The sequence below is a fragment of the Pongo abelii genome, chromosome 22 (assembly GCF_028885655.2).
Source record: "Pongo abelii isolate AG06213 chromosome 22, NHGRI_mPonAbe1-v2.0_pri, whole genome shotgun sequence".
Lineage (NCBI taxonomy): Eukaryota > Metazoa > Chordata > Mammalia > Primates > Hominidae > Pongo > Pongo abelii.
The window spans coordinates 53,126,957-53,145,158 of NC_072007.2; the positions used below are offsets into that span (position 1 = coordinate 53,126,957).

General features: G+C 46.6%; 1 protein-coding gene across 10 annotated transcripts in view; it reads left to right on the forward strand.

The window, feature by feature from the left end:
• The window catches only part of PDE9A (phosphodiesterase 9A), a 123,461-nt gene that overhangs the window by 71,379 nt on the left and 33,880 nt on the right, over positions 1-18,202 (forward strand). For 3 of the 10 annotated variants that reach the window (XR_010138894.1, XM_024239428.3, XM_054542583.2), the window contains exons 5-7: positions 8,743-8,922; positions 9,043-9,097; positions 10,327-10,397. Coding sequence is in view for 7 of the 10 variants with exons in the window: in XM_024239428.3 (XP_024095196.1) it covers positions 8,743-8,922; positions 9,043-9,097; positions 10,327-10,397 (306 nt within the window). In the remaining 3 variants the exon portion in view is untranslated. Of the gene's footprint in view, positions 1-349; positions 408-541; positions 560-8,742; positions 8,923-9,042; positions 9,098-10,326; positions 10,398-18,202 lie in introns of those variants that run through there. The other 7 variants (XM_063720914.1, XM_054542588.2, XM_024239430.3 and 4 more) reach the window with 5 other exon arrangements.

The window sequence follows — 18,202 nt, forward strand, 5'->3', positions numbered from 1 at the left end:
TGGGGCGGGGGCAGCCCCTGCCCTGGACACCCGTGAACACGGAGGCAGCCATGTGAACACTATGAGGCAGGGTGTCCATCCTGCCACCCACACAGGTGCGTCCTGCCCAGGAATGAGGCTGGCAACCCATAGGCCCCTCCTCGGTCCCTCTAGAGGTTTGCTTCATTCCAGTACCCTTCGTTCTGTCAAGTGGGCAGGGCCTGGGCCCCTCTGTTGCAAACCCATGGCCCAAAGCTGACCTGATCCGGCAGCATCTAAAAACAGGACCCGGAGACTCTGCCGGACTCCAGGATTGCCCTGGAACAAACCTAAAGTCTACTATGACATGCAAACAATTCTGCCAGCCCCGCCCAGCATTCCCTGCATGTGCTCATCAAGTGAGGAGGCCAGCAGGACGCAGCACCCAGGTGAGCTCACTTCATTGAGTCCAGGTGTGTGCAGGCCAGAAGCAGCTGGTAGTTGAGGCTGAAGAGGAGCCTACCTAAACCTGTCATTACGACTGATTGATCCTTGGTGTAGTCAAATCTTCTGCCTTTATTAAAGTCATTGGTATCTAGAGGTAAATCCCCATCAACTTGGAGCAGCACCATGAAATCCACTCTAGCATGCAGACTTGGGGCACTTTTAGATATTCTATTGGTTGTTCTCGGGGGACAGTTTCCTTTGGAGAACGTGTGAGTTGTCTGTGAATATCAGCTTGCTCTCCCTCGGTTTCCATCACGTGGATCAGCGAGAGTTAATGCTGACTCCCCCTCCCTCGGAGGCTTATTTGCAATCTCCCCATTTGCTCAAAAACTTCCAGGTCCAGAGGGACCCTAAAGACCCTGTCATGTCCCCCTGTGAATTACCAGCATCCCAGGCCACTGCTGGGTTTTCTTAAAACTATTAAGACACTATCAACATGAAATGACTTGAATATGCTTTAATTTTTAAAATTCATTATACGTCCTGCAGCATTTAGGAAAAAGAGGGAGGTGTCATACATAATATCAAATTTGGCTGACACAAGGTGATTTTGCCACAAAGGTTGGGAAGGATGAACATTTGCAACTGAAAACTGTTTGTTGCCCCCAGAATCCAGCGGTTTCAGACTCTGAGGATTCCGGAGGTGCTAGAGGGGGTAAGGGCCACATTTAGGTGGTGCAGGTGGGATTCACCCCTTCACAGCCTGGAGGTGGGGCCCGGAGCGCACCCTGTCACCCCAAGGATGATGACACCCCAGGGAAGGTGGTGGCAGCAGGAAAGGGAGGTCAGAGGAAACCTGGGGCCCTCAGTGGGCCTCCGTGATGCGGAAACACTAATAATGCCAACAGCAATAGCAGAGGCAGGCAGGGCTTACGTGGCCAGGGCTGGGCTGGTGCTGTCCTGAGCACTTGACACGCATGAAATCACAGTTGTTTTAAGTTCTGAACTCCTCTGGGAGGAAACTGTGGCCACAGCAGGAATTCCAATGATTCTAGGGTCAGGAGAGGAGGCACCCACTTCCTGATCAGGGCTCTGTTTGTGGATGCGTGGGTGTGGTTGGCCTTTGTGCACACTGGCGGTTTTACTTCTTTCCCCCAGCAAAAGAATGCAGATTTTGCATTATCTAAAGAGGCGGTTCCGTGAGCCCACTGTGCTGAGTCACATATATTCCATCGGTGTAAGTACCACCACCTGGGCAGTGCCCCCAGGGTGTTCTCACTGGGAGTGCAGCTTTGCATCTGTACCCTTCCTGGGAATAGCTGACATGCTGGCCTGGGTGGCACACTGGCCGAGGTGTGGCTATGACAGACCAGGATACCAGCATCTGCCCCAGCACTGAACTGAGCACAGAGAAGGTATGGACAGAGTGGCATGAAACATGACGGCTGCTTGTGCTGGAAATTAGATGTAGCCACACAAATCCTGTCGTGCTCAAAGGGTTCCATCTCCAAAGTCCAAAGGAAAACTCTTCCTTAACTTTTATTCCATTCTGTCCATACATTTCTTATTTTGAAGCAAGGATAAATTCACACACTGCTGTAATGATGCATACAGAGAAAGCCCATTCATGGCCCGGTTTCTCCCAGTGGTGACATCTTGCAAAACTCTAGCACAATGTCACAGCCTGGCATTGACCATGACACGGTCAAGATCCGGAACATGGCGTCCCCCACAAGGATCCCACCTGCTGGTCTTTAATAGCCACACTGCTTCCCTTCCATTCCCCACTGGATCCCTGTCCCCTGGTAACCAAGAGGTCGCTCTTTTTTTTTTTTTTTTTTTTTTTGAGACAGAGTTTCACTCTTGTTGCCCAGGCTGGAGTGCAATGGCACAATCTCAGCTCACCCCACAACCTCCGCCTCCAGGGTTAAAGCGATACTCCTGCCTCAGTCTCCCAAGTAGGTGTGATTACAGGCATGCACCATCATGCCTGGCTAATTTTGTATTTTTAGTAGAGACAGGGTTTCTCCATGTTGGTCAGGCTGGTCTCGAACTCCTGACCTCAGGTGATCCACCCACCTCAGCCTCCCATAGTGCTGGGATTACAGGCATGAGCCACCATGCCCAGCCTCTGGTCTCTATTTGTATGATGTTGTCATTTCTGTAACATTCTACACATGTAATCATGCAGTAGGTGACTTTGGGATTGGCGCCTTCCACCCAGCACAACCCCCTGGCATCCATCCGGGTTGTCGCCTGTATCCGTGGTTCATTCCCTTCTTTCTGAGTCATACTCCGCGGTATGGATGGACCACGGTTTGTTCAACCATTCTCCCTTGAAAAGCATCTGCATCATTTGCATTTGTGGCCACTACAAATACATCTGCCGGGAACATGTGGACAGGCCTTTGTGTGAACATCAGTTCTCCGTGTACATCATCTCTCTGCCCTGATGCTTGCATCTTTAGTTGGTTTTTTCTGTTTTTTGAAGAACCTACCAGACTGTTTTCAGAATGACTGTACCATTTTTCATTCCCACAAGCCACGAGTGAGTGAGCCGTGTTTCCACATCCTTTCCAGCACTGGGGTTTGGCACTATTTTGTATCCTAGCCATTTTGATAGGTGTGCAGTGGTGTCTCACTGCGGTTGTAACTGGCATTTCCTAATGGCCGAGTGGTGCTCAGCGTCTTTTCACGGGCTTCTTTCCATCTGTGACTTTCTCCAGTACCCATCTGCTCATCTCTTGCCCGCTTTCGAGTTGGCTGGTTTTGTTTTCTACCATTGAGTTTTGACCATTCTTTATATATGCTATGTGCAAGTCTTTGTCAGATACGTGTCTTGCAAATATTTTCTCCCAGACCGCAGCTTGTCTTGTCATCCTCTTACCAGGATCTTTCTCTGAGCAAAGATTTTAATTTTGATGAAGTCTAGTCTATCAATTTACCTTTTTCTGGTTTGTGTTTTTGCTGTCAAGTCTAAGAACTCCCCACCTTACCAAAGACCCTGAAGATTTCTCCTATTTTCTCTCTGTGTTTTATAGTTTTACGTTTTACATCTGTGGTCCACTTTGCATTGATTTTTATATAAACTGAATTCTAGGTCAAGGCTCTTTTTCTTTTTGTAGGCCTGAGGATATCTAATTTTTCCAACACTATTTACTGAAACACTATTTCCAACACTATTACTGAATGCCACCACGCCTGGCTATTTTTTTTTTTTTTTTTTTTTTTTTTTTTTTTTGTAGAGATGGAGATCTCTCTTTGTTCCCCAGGCTGGTCTCAAACTCCTGGGCTCAAGCATTCCTCCAACCTCGACCTCCCAAAGTGCTGGGATTACAGGCATACGCCACTATGTGTGGCTGGTATTTTATTTACAATTTCAGTGTCTACATGGTCATTGCTAAGCTTTCTTTTCTCTGTTGAATTGCTTTTACATCTGGGTCAAAAATCAGTTGGGCATATTTGTATGGACATGGTCATAGGCCCTCTGTTTCTTTCCATTGCTCTACCTGTCTGTCTTTCTGCCAGTACCTCACAGTCTTGATTACCGAAATTATGTCATAAGTCTCAAAATAAGATAAGCTGATTCCTCTCATTTTATCTGTTGTTTTTCAAAATTGTTTTTATTCTTGTGAGTCCTTTCCCTTTCTATCTAAATGTTAGAATAATCTCTATTTCTACCAAAAAAAAAAAAAGTCTTGCTAGCCTTTCAATGGGAATTTTGTAAAACTTGTTTACCTATGTGGGGAGAATTTACTATGTTGAGTCTTCCAACCCATTAACATGGTCAGTCTTGCCATTTGTTTATATCTTCTTTGATTTCTTTCATGAATGTTTTGTAGTTTTCAACATACAACTTCTGCATATGTTTTGTCAGTTTGACACCTAGGGGCATTTTTGAGTGACTGTAAATGGTACTGGTGTTTGTTTGTTTGTTTTTGAGACAGGGTCTTTGTCCCTGAGGCTGGAGTGCAGTGGCATGATCGTGGCTCACTGCAGCCTCAACCTCCCGAGCTCAAGCAATCCTCCCACCTCAGCCTCCTGAGTAGCTGGAACCACAGGCACGCACCACCACACCTGGGTATTTTTTTTTTTTTTTGTAGAGATGGAGATCTCTCTTTGTTCCCCAGGCTGGTCTCAAACTCCTGGGCTCAAGCAATCCTCCAACCTCGACCTCCCAAAGTGCTGGGATTACAGGCATGCGCCACTATGCGTGACTGGTATTTTATTTATAATTTCAGTGTCTACATGGTCATTGCTAGTATATACAATTGTAGTAAATACAATTGAATTTTTTATGCTTTCCACCCTGCAAACTTGCTAAACTCTCTTCTTAGTTCTAGGAGGGTTGTGTTTTGTTGTTGTTGTTGTTTGTAGATTCGTTTCTATGTAGACAACATGTCATTGGCAAACAAGGACAGTTTTCTTTCTTCCTTTCTAATCTGTTTGCCTTTTATTTCCTTCTCTTGCCTATTGCACTGACTAGGACTCCCAGCACTATGTTAATTAGCAGTAGTGAGAGCAGACAGCTTTGCCTTGTGACAGTCTTAGACACCAAGCACTGAGTTTTTCACCATTAAGTACAGTTGGCTCTTCTGTATCTGTGTGTTCCATATCCATATATCCAACCAACCACTGATCAGAAATATTTTAAAAACAAGAAGAACAATACAAATTAGTAAACAGTACAGTATAGCAACTCTTTACATAACATTTACATTGTATTAGGTATTCTAAGTAATCTAGAGATGATGTAGCATGTACGGGAGGATGTGCATAGGTTATATGCAAATACTACACCATTTTATATAAGGAATTTGAGCATCCTTGGATTTTGGCATCCTTGTGGGGGGTCCTGGAACCAATCCCCCAGAGACACCAAGAAACAACTGTATAATGTTGGCTGTAAGGTTATGGTTGATGCTTTTCATCAACTTGAAGAAGTTCTCCTCCATTTCTAATTTTATGAGAGTTTTCTCATGAACATGTGTTGAATTTTGTCAGATTTTTTTATGAATTAGTTAATATGATCATGTAATTTTTCTTCTTTAGCCTGTTGATTGGAGATTACATTGATTGGTTTCCAAATATTGAGCCAACCTTATATCCCTGGAATAAACCCCACTAAATCTTGATACACAATTATTTTTGTATATTACTGAATTCTACTTGCTATTTCATTAGTGATTTTTGTATCTATATTCATGAGGGATGTTGGCATGTAGTTTTATTTTTATTGTTGTTCCTTGTCTGCATTTGGTATCAGGATAATACCAACTTCATAAAATGAACGGGGCCCAGGTGCAGTGGCTCACGCCTGTAATCCCAGCACTTTGGGAGGCCAAGGCAGGCAGATCACTTGAGGCCAGGAGTTCAAGACCAGCCTGGCTAACATGGTAAAACCCCGGCTCTACTAAAAATACAAAAAATTAGCCAGGCTTAGTAGCGGGCGCCTATAATCCCAGCTACTCAGGAGGCTGAGGCAGGAGAATCACTTGACCCCAAGAGGCGGAGGCTGCAGTGAGCTGGGATCATACCACTGCACTCCAGCTTGGGGGACAGAGTGAGACTCAGTCTCAAAAAAAAAAAAAAAAAAGAATGGTAGTGTTCCCTCCTCTTCTGTTTTCTTGAAGATATTGTTAGAATCATGTTGACTTTTTAAACATTTGGTAGAATTCTCTATAAATGTTTAGAACCATCTTGGCCTGGACATTTCATTTTGGGGAGTTTTTAAATTACAAATTGACTTTTGCTATAGGTTGCTTAAATTACCTGTTTGATATTGAATGAGTTGTAGTACCTCATGCTTCTCTAGGAGTTGGTCCATTTTATTGAAGATGTCAGAGTTATGTGTGTAGAGGCATTTGTAGTGTTCCCTTATTATCCTTTTGATGTCTACAGGGTCTGTAGTGATGTTCCCTCTTTCATTCCTGATATTGACAATCTGTGTCTTCCCTCTCATTGTTTGTCAGTCTTGCTAGAAGTTTGACAATTTATTATTTTCAAATACCTAGCTCTGTTTTGTTGATTTTCTGCATTGTTTTTCTGTTTTCTGTTACCGGGATTTCTATTCCCCTATCTTTGTGATTTCCCTCCTTCCTTCCTTTGCTATCATTGTGGGTTTACTTTGCTCTTCTTTTCCTGGGTTCTCATGGTGGGATCTTGGCTTATTGAGTTGAGATTTTTCCTCTCTTCTAATGGAAGCCCATAGTGCTATAAATTTCCCTCTCAGCGTTGCTTTAGTCGGGTCCCACAGCTAAATTTTGTGTTGTATTTTCATTTTTATTGAGTTCAATGTCTTTTTAATTTTCCCTTGAGACTTCCTCTTTGACCCTTAAGTTATTTAGAAGTATGTTGTTAAGTTTCCACGTGTTTGAAGATTTTTCTGCTATCTTTCTGTTATTGATTTCTACTTTGATCCTCGTGTGGTCAGAGGACATACTCTGTATAGCTTCAGTTCCTTTAGATTGGGTGAGACTTCCTTTATAGCCCAGGATATGGTCAATCTTGGTACATGCTCTGTAGGTGCCTGAAATGAATATAGCGCTCTGCTGCTGTTGGGTGAAGTGGTCTATAAATATTCATCATTTGATGGACTTCTAAATTTATCTCAAGACCCTGAGATCATTTACTCTCAAAGGTTATGTGATACACTACCTTTTCCAAAGAATTCCTAAGTGATCTAAACCCCTGCTGAGTTCACCAAGTGGCCTGTATAACCCTGTGATGATTCTTGTTGATGGGAGCCATCTTCCCCCACTAGTAGGTGTGGGCCTTTCTTAAGGTGAGGGCCTTGAGCTCGCACCAGTTCAACCTATGGCTGTATGAAAATTTTCTGGCTGACATTTTTATGCTTGTAGCTTCAAGAGATATAACAAAACATCATTTTTCTTCTTATCAAGTCACAGAATGCTAAAGGCAGCGGGAATCTAGGGTGATCTGGTCTACCCTCTCATTTGACAGCTGAAGCAATGAGGTGTTGCAAAGTTAAACTGATTAGTTTTTTTTAATTTTTTAAATGAAATTAATATATGTTAATTATAGAAAATGCATAAGAAAAAAGGGAAAATGCATAAGATAGAGGGAAGCAAACATTTTTAAATAAAATTTACGTAAAACTTATAACCAAAGATGACTACTATTATTATTTTGGAGTATACCCTCCCAATATGTTTTCAAAAGCAGGATCACTCTCTATTATGCTTTAAAATCTTTTTTTTTGTACTTTAACAACAGACATGAGCATTTTTCAAAATATTATTTCTAATAACAAAATATCATTCCAGATATATGTCTGATGATACAGTTTTCTCATCATTTATTTAATGAATCTCCATTGGGTGGGCGTGCAGGTTGTTACAGTTTCCTCTGTGTTAAATAACACTGTGACAAATATCTTTTGTGTACATACATGATGATTTCCTAGAAATGGGACCCTGGGTCAGTGCTTGTGAACATTTTTAGCTTCTGAGCCCCATTGCCAAGTTGGATTCTTGAAATTTTTTGTTTGGGCAGCTTTGGTTTTGTTTTTTTGTTTTCTTTTGAGATGGAGTTTTGCTCTTGTTCCCCAGGCTGGAGTGCAATGGCACGATCTCAGCTCACCGCAACCTCTGCCTCCCGGGTTCAAGTGATTCTCCTGCCTCAGCCTCCCGAGTACCTGGGATTACAGGCATGCGCCGCTATGCCTGGCTAATTTTGTATTTTTTAGTAGAGACGGGGTTTCTCCATGTTGGTCAGGCTGGTCTCGAACTCCCGACCTCAGGTGATCCGCCTACCTTGGCCTCCCAAAGTGCTGGGATTACAGGCGTGAGCCACTGCACCCAGCGCAGCTTTGGTTTTATTTGTTTTGTTTATAGTGGAGGGTTGGACATCAAATCAACATAGAAGATGATGTGAACTTATGACTAAGCCTGGTGTGGGCTCTCGGTGTTCTGGGGCATGAGCTGGAGGATGGCTGGAGCCAGGTAGAGACCACTCCCTTCCTTAGAATGTCACCTTGCTGACAAGGACAGCGCTGTGAGCATCCACACCTTCCTATGAGGTATCTGGCATTGGGCCTGGTCAGGAAACAGGAAGACAGGCAGGTTCCATTGAGCCTGGGACCTGGACCTTGTAAAGCCAGCCACCCAGCCCAGTTTTACGGGCCAGGCAACAAAGGGAGCAACTCGCTGGACCCAGGCCTGCCTCCCCTCTGCAGACCCGCCGTGAGAACACCGTGTTCTGAATTGAGACGTGCCTTGAACTCACTTTGCCCCAGTAATTGCCCCCATAAAATAGACCTGGACACTAAGAGAAACTTCCCGTATTTGAAAACCCAGTCCTGCCTGCTTTTTATAGCTGGTGTCGAGGACAAGAGAACCACAAGCCGTGGCCAGTCTGCTGAGAGACCACTGAGGGACAGACGGGTTGTGGGCCTGGAGCAGCCCCGGAGGGAAGGAGCATTTGAAAGTGGACAGGTAGAGCCCAGGCCCAGAGAGCCCCAGGGCTGCTGCCAGGAAGGCCAGCGCATCCCTCCAGGTAACGGGCAGCTCCTCGGCCACAGCCTCTGCCCCCCAACACGTGGGATTCGGGCTGCAATGGCCTACGCGTCTTTTCCTCTTGTCCGTGTTCCATCTATCTTTCTTCTTTGGTTTGTAGAGAGAGAAGAATTAATCCAGAGCGTGCTGGCACAGGTTGCAGAGCAGTTCTCAAGGTACAGAGTCTTCTAAACTTACAACCAGCCAGAGATGGGCACATCTTTCTCTAAGAGCGAGGGCAGGCCCCAGGCTCTGAGGCTGGCCTTGGCCGGCAAGCGCGGCCGTCTCACCTGCCTGGAGGAGCTGCCCGCAAGGTGGAAGCCTTCTGTGGCTTCTGTAACTAAGCCAGCTTGGATGGGGCCCAGGAAACGCTCACCTTAGACCAAAGACTGTGTTGAGTGGGCGCATTAGAACATGAGCTCGTGAGGTCGAGAATGTTCTCCACCGGCTCTTCTAGGATGGGAGAACAAGCTATGAGAATTGGCTCCATTGGAAAATAAGCTTCCTCGCTGAGCTTCTGTGTAGTTAGGAGACTTCCTTTTCATCGGAGTCATCCCAGCAATCCTGACCTGGATACCGTATTTTCCTTTTCTCAAACTGACTTCTCTGTGGCATCTTACTGCCCAGGTTAATTAAAATGGTGAAAAGCACAGACGGGTGGGATTTTTTAAAAACCTTCGAATTGGCTGGGTGCGGTGGCTCACGCCTGTAATCCCAGCACTTTGGGAGGCGGAGGCGGGCGGATCACCTGAGGTCAGGAGTTCGAGACCAGCCTGACCAACATGGAGAAACCCCCGTCTCTAAGAAAAATACAAAATTAGCTGGGCGTGGTGACACATGCCTGTAATCCCAGCTACCCAGGAGGCTGAGGCAGGAGAATCACTTGAACCCGGGAGGTGGAGGTTGCTGTGAGCCAAGATCACGCCACTGCACTCCAGCCTGGGCAACAGTGACACTCTGTCTCAAAAAAAAAAAAAAAAAAAAAAAACCTTCGAATTGTTTAACTGACTGGGTTGGAGCCCCAGAGAGCACAACAGGTCCTCCGAAGGTGTCTATGCCCATCGGGGGAAGGTGCGGGGACTGGACCATCTCAACCGCATAAGCAGAGAGAGGGCCATGTGTCCGCCCCAGAGAGCTTGGGTCCACTGCTCAGGCCTGAGGAAGTAAATATGCCCACCAGCTCAGAAAATACACCTCATGATAATTTGGTGATTCTTTCCTCCCCATGGGACATGATGATTTCTGAAAAGCAAGTCCTAGCATGTTGGCACCCAGCCCCTCACCAGCCCACCTAGAGGCCTTGCCCATGGCCACAGCAGGGACTCAGTAGGTGTTTGCTTAACCAGTTTTGGCTCTGAGAATTTTAAGGGTCATATTTACTCTCGCTTTTCTTTTTCATTCCTAGAGCATTCAAAATCAATGAACTGAAAGCCGAAGTTGCAAATCACTTGGCTGTACTAGAGAAACGTGTGGAATGTGAGTGACGTTTCTGTTTCCTTTTTGCTTCTCTGTCCTTTAACCTCTATTCAAATTAACCACTTGGAACGGCGAGGAGTTCAGTGCCGAAGGTAAATACGAATGTCTTTTCTTTGTGAAATACTTGAAAATTACCTTTGATGTTAACAAAGGCTAGCACAGTGACTAACTAAGCATTTTATTTCTATTTTAAAAGAAGCACAGCTCATGGTATAAAGCATTCTTTCAGCCCCAAAGAGTAAAAATGAACACATGAAGCCCTCCACACTTAGCCCCTCTGAGAACCTCTGCTGAGTGTCTTGTCTGTGTCTTTGTTTGTGTAAATGAAGACATTCTCTGCACACTGGTCGGCACCCTGTGGGTCATAATTTTTTGGAATATGTCTACTAAGTTGGTATCTCTTGGTTTCTGATACAGTCTGGATGTACGTCCCCTCCACATCTCACGTTGAAATGTCATTCGCAATGTTGGAGGTGGGGCTGGTGGGAGGTGTTTGGGTCACCAGGCAGATGCCTCCTAAATGGCTTGGTGCTGTCCTTGAGATAGTGAGTTCTCGCAAGATCTGGTTGTTTAAAAGCACATGGCACCTCTCTACCCTCCTGCTTCTCGTCGCCTTCCACCATGATTGGAGGCTTCTCGAGGCCTCCCCAAGAGCCAAGCAGATGCCAGCACCAGGCTTCCTGTAAAGCCCACAGAACTGGGAGCCAATCAAACCTCTTTTCCTTATAAATTGCCCAGCCTCAGGTATCTCTTTATAGCAACAGAAGAACAGCCTACTACAGCCTCCAATCACCACCAAAGGAAAAGCAGAAAAAGGACTAGTGAGCCAAGGAGTGTCATCGATTCAAGTCCTGATTCAATGATCAAAAAGCTCAAATTCTGGGAAGAAAACAACTTCAAGTCACGCACCCTTTTTGTCCTCATCCATAATATCAAGATCAATGCTTGAATTCCACAGGCCTCACAATTCTGTGTTCAACTCACAGCCTGACAAGTGAACTCTTTGTCAATGACAAGGCAAAGGTTAATGATTAACAGGCACCGTATTTACCAACTTAGGAACTAAATAAACAGAATCCAGACAGGAGACCATTAAGAGTTGCAGCATCACCAAAAATATCTGGCTGATTGACTGAATGTCGTCGCTTTTCTTTTTTTTTTTTTTTTCTTTTTTTTTTTTTTGAGAGTCTTGCTCTGTTGTCCAGGCTGGAGTGCAATAGCACAATCTTGGCTCAATGCAACCTCTGCCTCCTGGGTTCAAGTGATTCTCCTGAAACATGATTTACATAGTCAGATTTATACTTTTCAAAGTGTATTGACATTTCTAAAAATGTATGTGGTCACTGGATCTTCAAGACAGTTTCATGTTCCCCGTTGTCAACGCGGAAGCCACACAGAGGTTAGGTAACCTCAAGTTCACTCAGCAAATTAGAAAAATAAATAAAGCTGGGACTGGCACCCAGGGTCCTGGCTGGGCTGCTGTCACTGCCTGCTACCTGCCCTTCTGGGACGAGTCACCTCCCTGCACACCTGGCTGAAGAGGACCAGGCACTCCATGAGGATTCCTTGATAATGCAGGTTAGAAAGCTAAAGCTGCTAGCAACAGAAACTGATCATGGCTGCTTTCAACAGAAAAGGAGTTTTTCCCTAAAGGATTTTAGGAAGCTTCCCCAGATCCCCAGGAAGGCTTGGGAACAGGGCTCAGAAGTTGTGCAGCAGCAATAATTCCCCAAATCCCGTGCAGAGCTGATGCTGTGCGGATGCCTATGCTGCCATCTCTGAGCCCCAGATGCAGCACCAGCTCCCCTGTACTCCTCACTCTGGACCTAGGCCCCCCAGAGGCTTCACAACCACTTATGCAGATATCAGGCTGCTTCTCCATGTCACTGGCTACAGGTTCAAAATCTAGACAGAGCCAGACCATGCACCCAAGGTCTAGCCGCAAGGCAGGCCCCACAAAGGGAGGCTGTGAGTGTCCTGAGGCTGCCACACAAAGCACCACAGACTGGGAGGCTTAAGCAACCAAAACTGACTCTCTCGCAGCTCTGCAGGCCAGAAGTCAGAAATCAAGGCATGAGCATGACTGGCTATTTCTGGAGGCTCTGAGGGGCCCTGGTTCCATGCCTGTCTCTTAGACCCTTATGGTTCCCAGCAATCCTTAGCATTCCTGAGCTTGGAAGGCTGCATCGCTCTAATCTCCATCTGTGTCTTCACGTGATGACATTCTCCCAGGATGTCTCCATGTCACCAGTCTCTCTCGGCTAGGTCTTATAAAGATGCCTCTCTTTGAATTTAGGGCCCAACCTAAATCCAGGATGGGCCCATCTCCAGATCCCTAATGAATTATATCTGCCAAGGACCTTTTTCTATATAAGGTCCCATTCACAAGTTCCAGGGAGTAGGTTGTGAACAGATCTTTCTGGAGGACACAATTCAACCAACCGCAGTGAGTGTTTGCATTTCCATATTCTGCACCGGGAGGCTGGCTCAGCTCTCCACCAAGCCCCATGTCACAGGGAATTCTCCAAACTTGGGTAGGGGTTTGAGCCAAAGCATGCAGAAAAGGCTTGCTGCAGAGTCACCACCCCCCTTTACAGACACAAAAAGCCACGCAGTCACTACGGGGCGAGTGTGCAGATGCCCACAGGCAGCAGGTGCCTCCCACCTCTCCTCCTCTCTCCAGCACCTGGGCTTTTCCTCAGCCTCCCCCATCTCCTACGCCCCACCTGGAAGCCAGCACCAGCTCCCCCCATGTTCTTCCCAGAAAGTGCAAACAGGCAAGTTGAAGAGGCCATGGCGTAACTCTCAAAACTCTTACAGAGAATTATGTCGCCCACAACAAGATGAATAGTAACCCTGTGTGTCTTTGAATAACTGACCCTGGAAAATAACCATCAAGCCAGAAGAAAAGTGTTCCTATTTTACCTCCAAGTGGCAGGTGAGTCGAAGACCACTGAAAGAAATGGCCCATAGGACCTTCCCCTCTAGCCTGTTCTAGCTGCGGAATTCTCCAAAATTTCTCACTTCTCAGAGGGAAGCATCTTCCCATAAGGCCCTCAGTAAATGCACATAGATGGCCTGGAAGAGGACACCACTCTTGACCCACCAAGCTCAGGCTCACTGCACAGACTAGAATTCCTGGCGCTTCTACCGGTAAAACCAGTTGTTACTAGTTGTACTAATTTCTAGCACCAGAGACCTAGGACTGCAGAAATGGGATTGAGGGAGCTCACCCCTCTAAGGAGCAGAGAAGGAGGAACAGTCTAGGAGTTGTGGAGGGTAAGGGACGGGCTTGGGCGAGGTCAGGGGGGCCTCTCCTCCGTCCTCCTGGCTGCCCTCCTCCCCTGGCATGCAACTCACACCCCCACTCCAGGAGGCAGCCATGTCCAGACAGGCTGTCCTCCTCCTGAACTCCACCTGGCTTTGGGTTCATCCTCCCGGGGCACTTCTGGCTGATGGCTTCCCACTCTCCAGTGGATGTGCTTTAGCGGGAGATGGCCAGGATGCTGCACCTGTGCTGAGCCCCAGGGATTCTGAGTTCCAGAGACACTACAAGGGCAGCAGAGCCTTAACCCAAAGATGCAAGAGCCCAGACATTTCAGGAAGCTTGGAGGGCAGAAAGGGAAAGTCCTTTTGAGGAGAGGGCCTGCAGCTGAACCTCTCATGCAGGCCACTGGGTAGGTGCACACCCAGCTTCTCAGAAGGTCAGTCCCAACCCTGCACGGCTGCCAGAAGCTAGCCAGATGGGGAAGTTGGCCAGGAGCCTGGTCCGACACCCCGATGCACAGGGCTAGGCCAGAGGCAGATGCTCCCATCTACATATGCACACACACATGTAAACACAAACAGAGAAAGGTGCACATGCACTCACATATACACATGTGAAATCACACAGGCATGTCAGGATGTCACATATACATGCACACATCTAAGCACCCAGGCACGTGCAGATACATTCATATATATGATCACATACACACACATGCGCACACACAGCTGCTTCTGCTATACATGAGCTGCTGTGAGCTGTTTGTTTTGTTTTGTTTTTGTTGTTGTTTTTGTTGTTTGAGATGGAGTTTTGCTCTTTGGCCCAGGCTAGAGAGAAGTGGCGCGATCTTGGCTCATTGCAACCTCTGTCCCCCGAAGACAGGACACTTCTGTCTCAGCCTCCCAAGTAGCTGGGATTATAGGTGCCCGCCACCATGTCCGGCTAATTTTTGTATTTTTAGTAGAGATGGGATTTCGCTATGTTGGCCAGGCTGGTCTCGAACTCCTGACCTCAGGTGATCAACCCGCCTCGGCCTCCCAAAGTGCTAGGATTACAGGCGTGAGCCATTGTGCCTGGCCGAGCTGTTTTCTGCTTCTTGAGTTAAAGGATTCATCCACTAGAATTGGCCACCTTTAAGCCACATTATATTGTTGTGGACTTGTCTTAAATGGAATTTCCTGCTTCTTCTTAAATGTATAATTCCTCTGAATTGAATATAAATTTCTTCATTTCTCTTCATTGACTTTCAAAGCTCTTCTTCCTTTTGATATATAAAGTTTAGCCTTGTTCGAGAGATCTGGGATTTCCCTTATGTTACAGATTATTTTGTAAACAGAACACCCAGGCCCCTCCCCTCATGTCCTGGCTGGAGGTGAAACATTAAAAAGAGATTTTAAAGCAGGGCCCTTTACTCCCTTCCTTCCTGGTTTGTGGCCGGGGCACAGGGCAGCTCTGCTCCATCCACCCATTGTCCCCGTGCTCTGGGCTTGGACCAAAACCTAAACACAGCTTGGGCCGTGGCAGGAGCTGACCGCCTGGGGCAAAGTTTAACACAGGCCATACAAACAGCCCAGAGCCTGGATGCTAGAACCAAGCCTTGCTTTTCTCCGTCACTCAGGAAGTGTGCTCTACGCCGGCTCTTTAGTGAGGCTCTTGGAGGAAGTGTTGAAACACAGCTCTATTCATACATGTCTTTAAACAACTTTCACTAGCTCTGTAGCCAAAGGACTGGGCCTGCCAGGTTCCCGGCCTCTTGCTGGAGCACGGTGAGGTTGGGGAAGGAGCACAGCACAGAGCCTCCTGAGCCTCGGCTCGGCTCTCCCCCACCCCCGGCTCAGCTCTCCCCAACCTCCAGCTCGGCTCTCTCTGACCCCCAGCTCAGCTCTTCCCCACCCGCCAGGCTGATTTCCCCAAAGCCAGCGTCTGTCAGAAAATCACCCTTAAAGTTTTTTCTGCAGGTGGCCTGTGACTTGCAGAAGCTCACAAAAATCTCTTTCAAAGCCCTTTTTTTTGTTGTTTTGTTTTGTTTTGAGACAGAGTCTCACTTTAATGCCCCAGCTGGAGTGCAGTGGTGTGATCTCGGCTCACTGCAACCTCCACCTCACGGGTTCAAGTGATTCTCCTGCCTCAGCCCCCAGAGTAGCTGGGATTACAGGCAGCCTGTGACCACGCCCCGCTAATTTTTGTATTTTTAGTAGAGATGGGGTTTCATTATGTTGGTTGGACAAGCTGGTCTCAAACTCCTGACCTCAGGTGATCCACCTGCCTTGGCCTCCCGAAGTGCTGGGATTATAGGCATGAGCCACTGCGCCCGGCCTATAGTCCTTTTAAGAGAACAGCCGGGGTTTCCAGATAATACTAGCCCCACACACAGGCATGTCCTAGGGTCCACACCTGGTCAGCGGGAATAACAGGCAGCCGTGGGCTGGACTCCCAGCCCCCTAGCAGGGTCCAGTGGGCCAGGGAGCCTCTGCTTTGGTTTGCGGTGCATGGTCTGTGCCCACCTGTGTTCAGCGTTTGAAGGCAGAGGACTGGGCCATGATGGGCAGAGCCGACGTCCAGGCTCCACAGTAGGGCCATCCTGCTGCTGTCTGCAGACTTCTCAGCTCGAGGCCCCACGCCCCACAGGACTGGCCTGCTCCTCCCTCTGGATTGAGGTGGAGCAGGCTGGCAGTGGGTCGAAGAGGGGAGCTGTGGAATCTTCCCCAAAGCAGCCGGGTGTCCTGGAAAGGCCAGGGAGTGAGGAGGCAGGACCCCCGGGGACACAGGCACACACATCCACCACATGCTCACCTCTGCCTCCTCCTGCAGACCTCTCCGCCAGCCCCGTCATTTCATGGCATCTTGTTTTCTCTTCATTGAGGAATGCACTTTTGCAATCTTGTTCCTCACTATCCATCTACTTGGCCAACAGCCTCTTCATAAACTTTAATTGCCACAAATTCTGCATCTCTGGGATTCATACTAGTGATGCTATGCTGTGTCACCCAAGAAGCTTAATTTTAACATCACCCCAATAGGTAGCCAGGGAAGCAGATCTTGGTGGACTCTGCACTGTCAATACAAACGCTATGCACCCATCAAAAACCACAAGCTGGCTTAAAACAGAGCCTTGTATGGACATGTGAAAAAAATTATAGGTTTGTTGCAAACTCATTTAGCAGCAAAAATGTGATCTGAACTGACATGAAGCCCTTGGTATTTATTTATCCTGCTCAGTATGATAAATAAGCATTTTCTTTGGGGCATAAAAAGAAAAACGTGAGCTGGGACACCAGCCACTAACATGGAAAAGGGCCATGACCTCCTGATGAGTGAAAACAGCAAGTTAGAAAACAACAAATTTTATCTTTTAAAATTAATAATAGATGTATAGATACATAGACACACACAGGATGGATAGAAGATAGATACATACATACATAGTATGTACATAGATACATACATACATAGATACATACATAGATAGATACTATATAGATATGTAAATAGAAAGATAGGTAGAGGCTGGGTGCAGTGGCTCATGTCTGTAATCCCAGCACTTTGGGAGGTGAAGGCAGGAGGATTGCTTTAGCCCAGGAGTTCAAGACCATCCTGGGCAACATGGCAAAACCCCATCTCTACAAAAAATACAAAAATTAGCCAGGTGTGGCAGTGCACCCCTTTAGACCCTGTTACTCAGGAGGCTGAAGTGGCAGGATCACTTGAACCTAGGAGATGAAGGTTGCAGTGAGCTGTGATTGTTCCACTGCACTCCAGCCTGGGTGACAGAGCAAGACCCTGTCTCAAAAAAAAAAAGAAAAGAAAGATAGGTAGATACATAGAATGGGTGGATAGAGAGATAGAATGGATAGAAAAATAGATAGGATGGATAAATAGAACATAGGTAGATACATAAATATGATGAATGCATAGATGGATGGATGGATGGATGGATGGATGGATGGACGGATGGATGGATGGATGGATAGATGAAAGGATGGATAGATAGTAGATAAAGGAATGGATGGATGGACAGATACATAGTGAGTAGGTAGGTAGGTAGGTGATAGATAGATAGATAGATAGATAGATAGATAGATAGATAGATGGATGATAGATAAACAGGATGAATATTTAGAAGGCCTGGGAGTGGGCAGAAAGCCTGGAAAGACACACATTAATACAAATAATATTAACTGAGTTGTTTTCTGGGCCCATGGGATCCTAGATAAATTTTTAAATATTCTTCTTTGAAGTGCTATTTCCTACACTTCCTACAATGATAATAGGATATTTTATATTCAGGAAAAATTACATTTAAGACATAGTCAATGGTCCATGGACCTTGGGCAGAGGGCACAGCTGCCCTGTTTGCAGTCTACACCGCATGCCCAACCCTTCCCCAGATCTACTCACTTTCAGAATGTGCTGCCTTCCACGTGTGAATCAGACTGAGCTCCTTCCTGCCACTGATGTTGAATTGTCCATTTGCTCACGCCAGTGTCCACGTGGCAAATCCACAGGGCATGAGTGGGATCCTGCAATCTAGACAAGG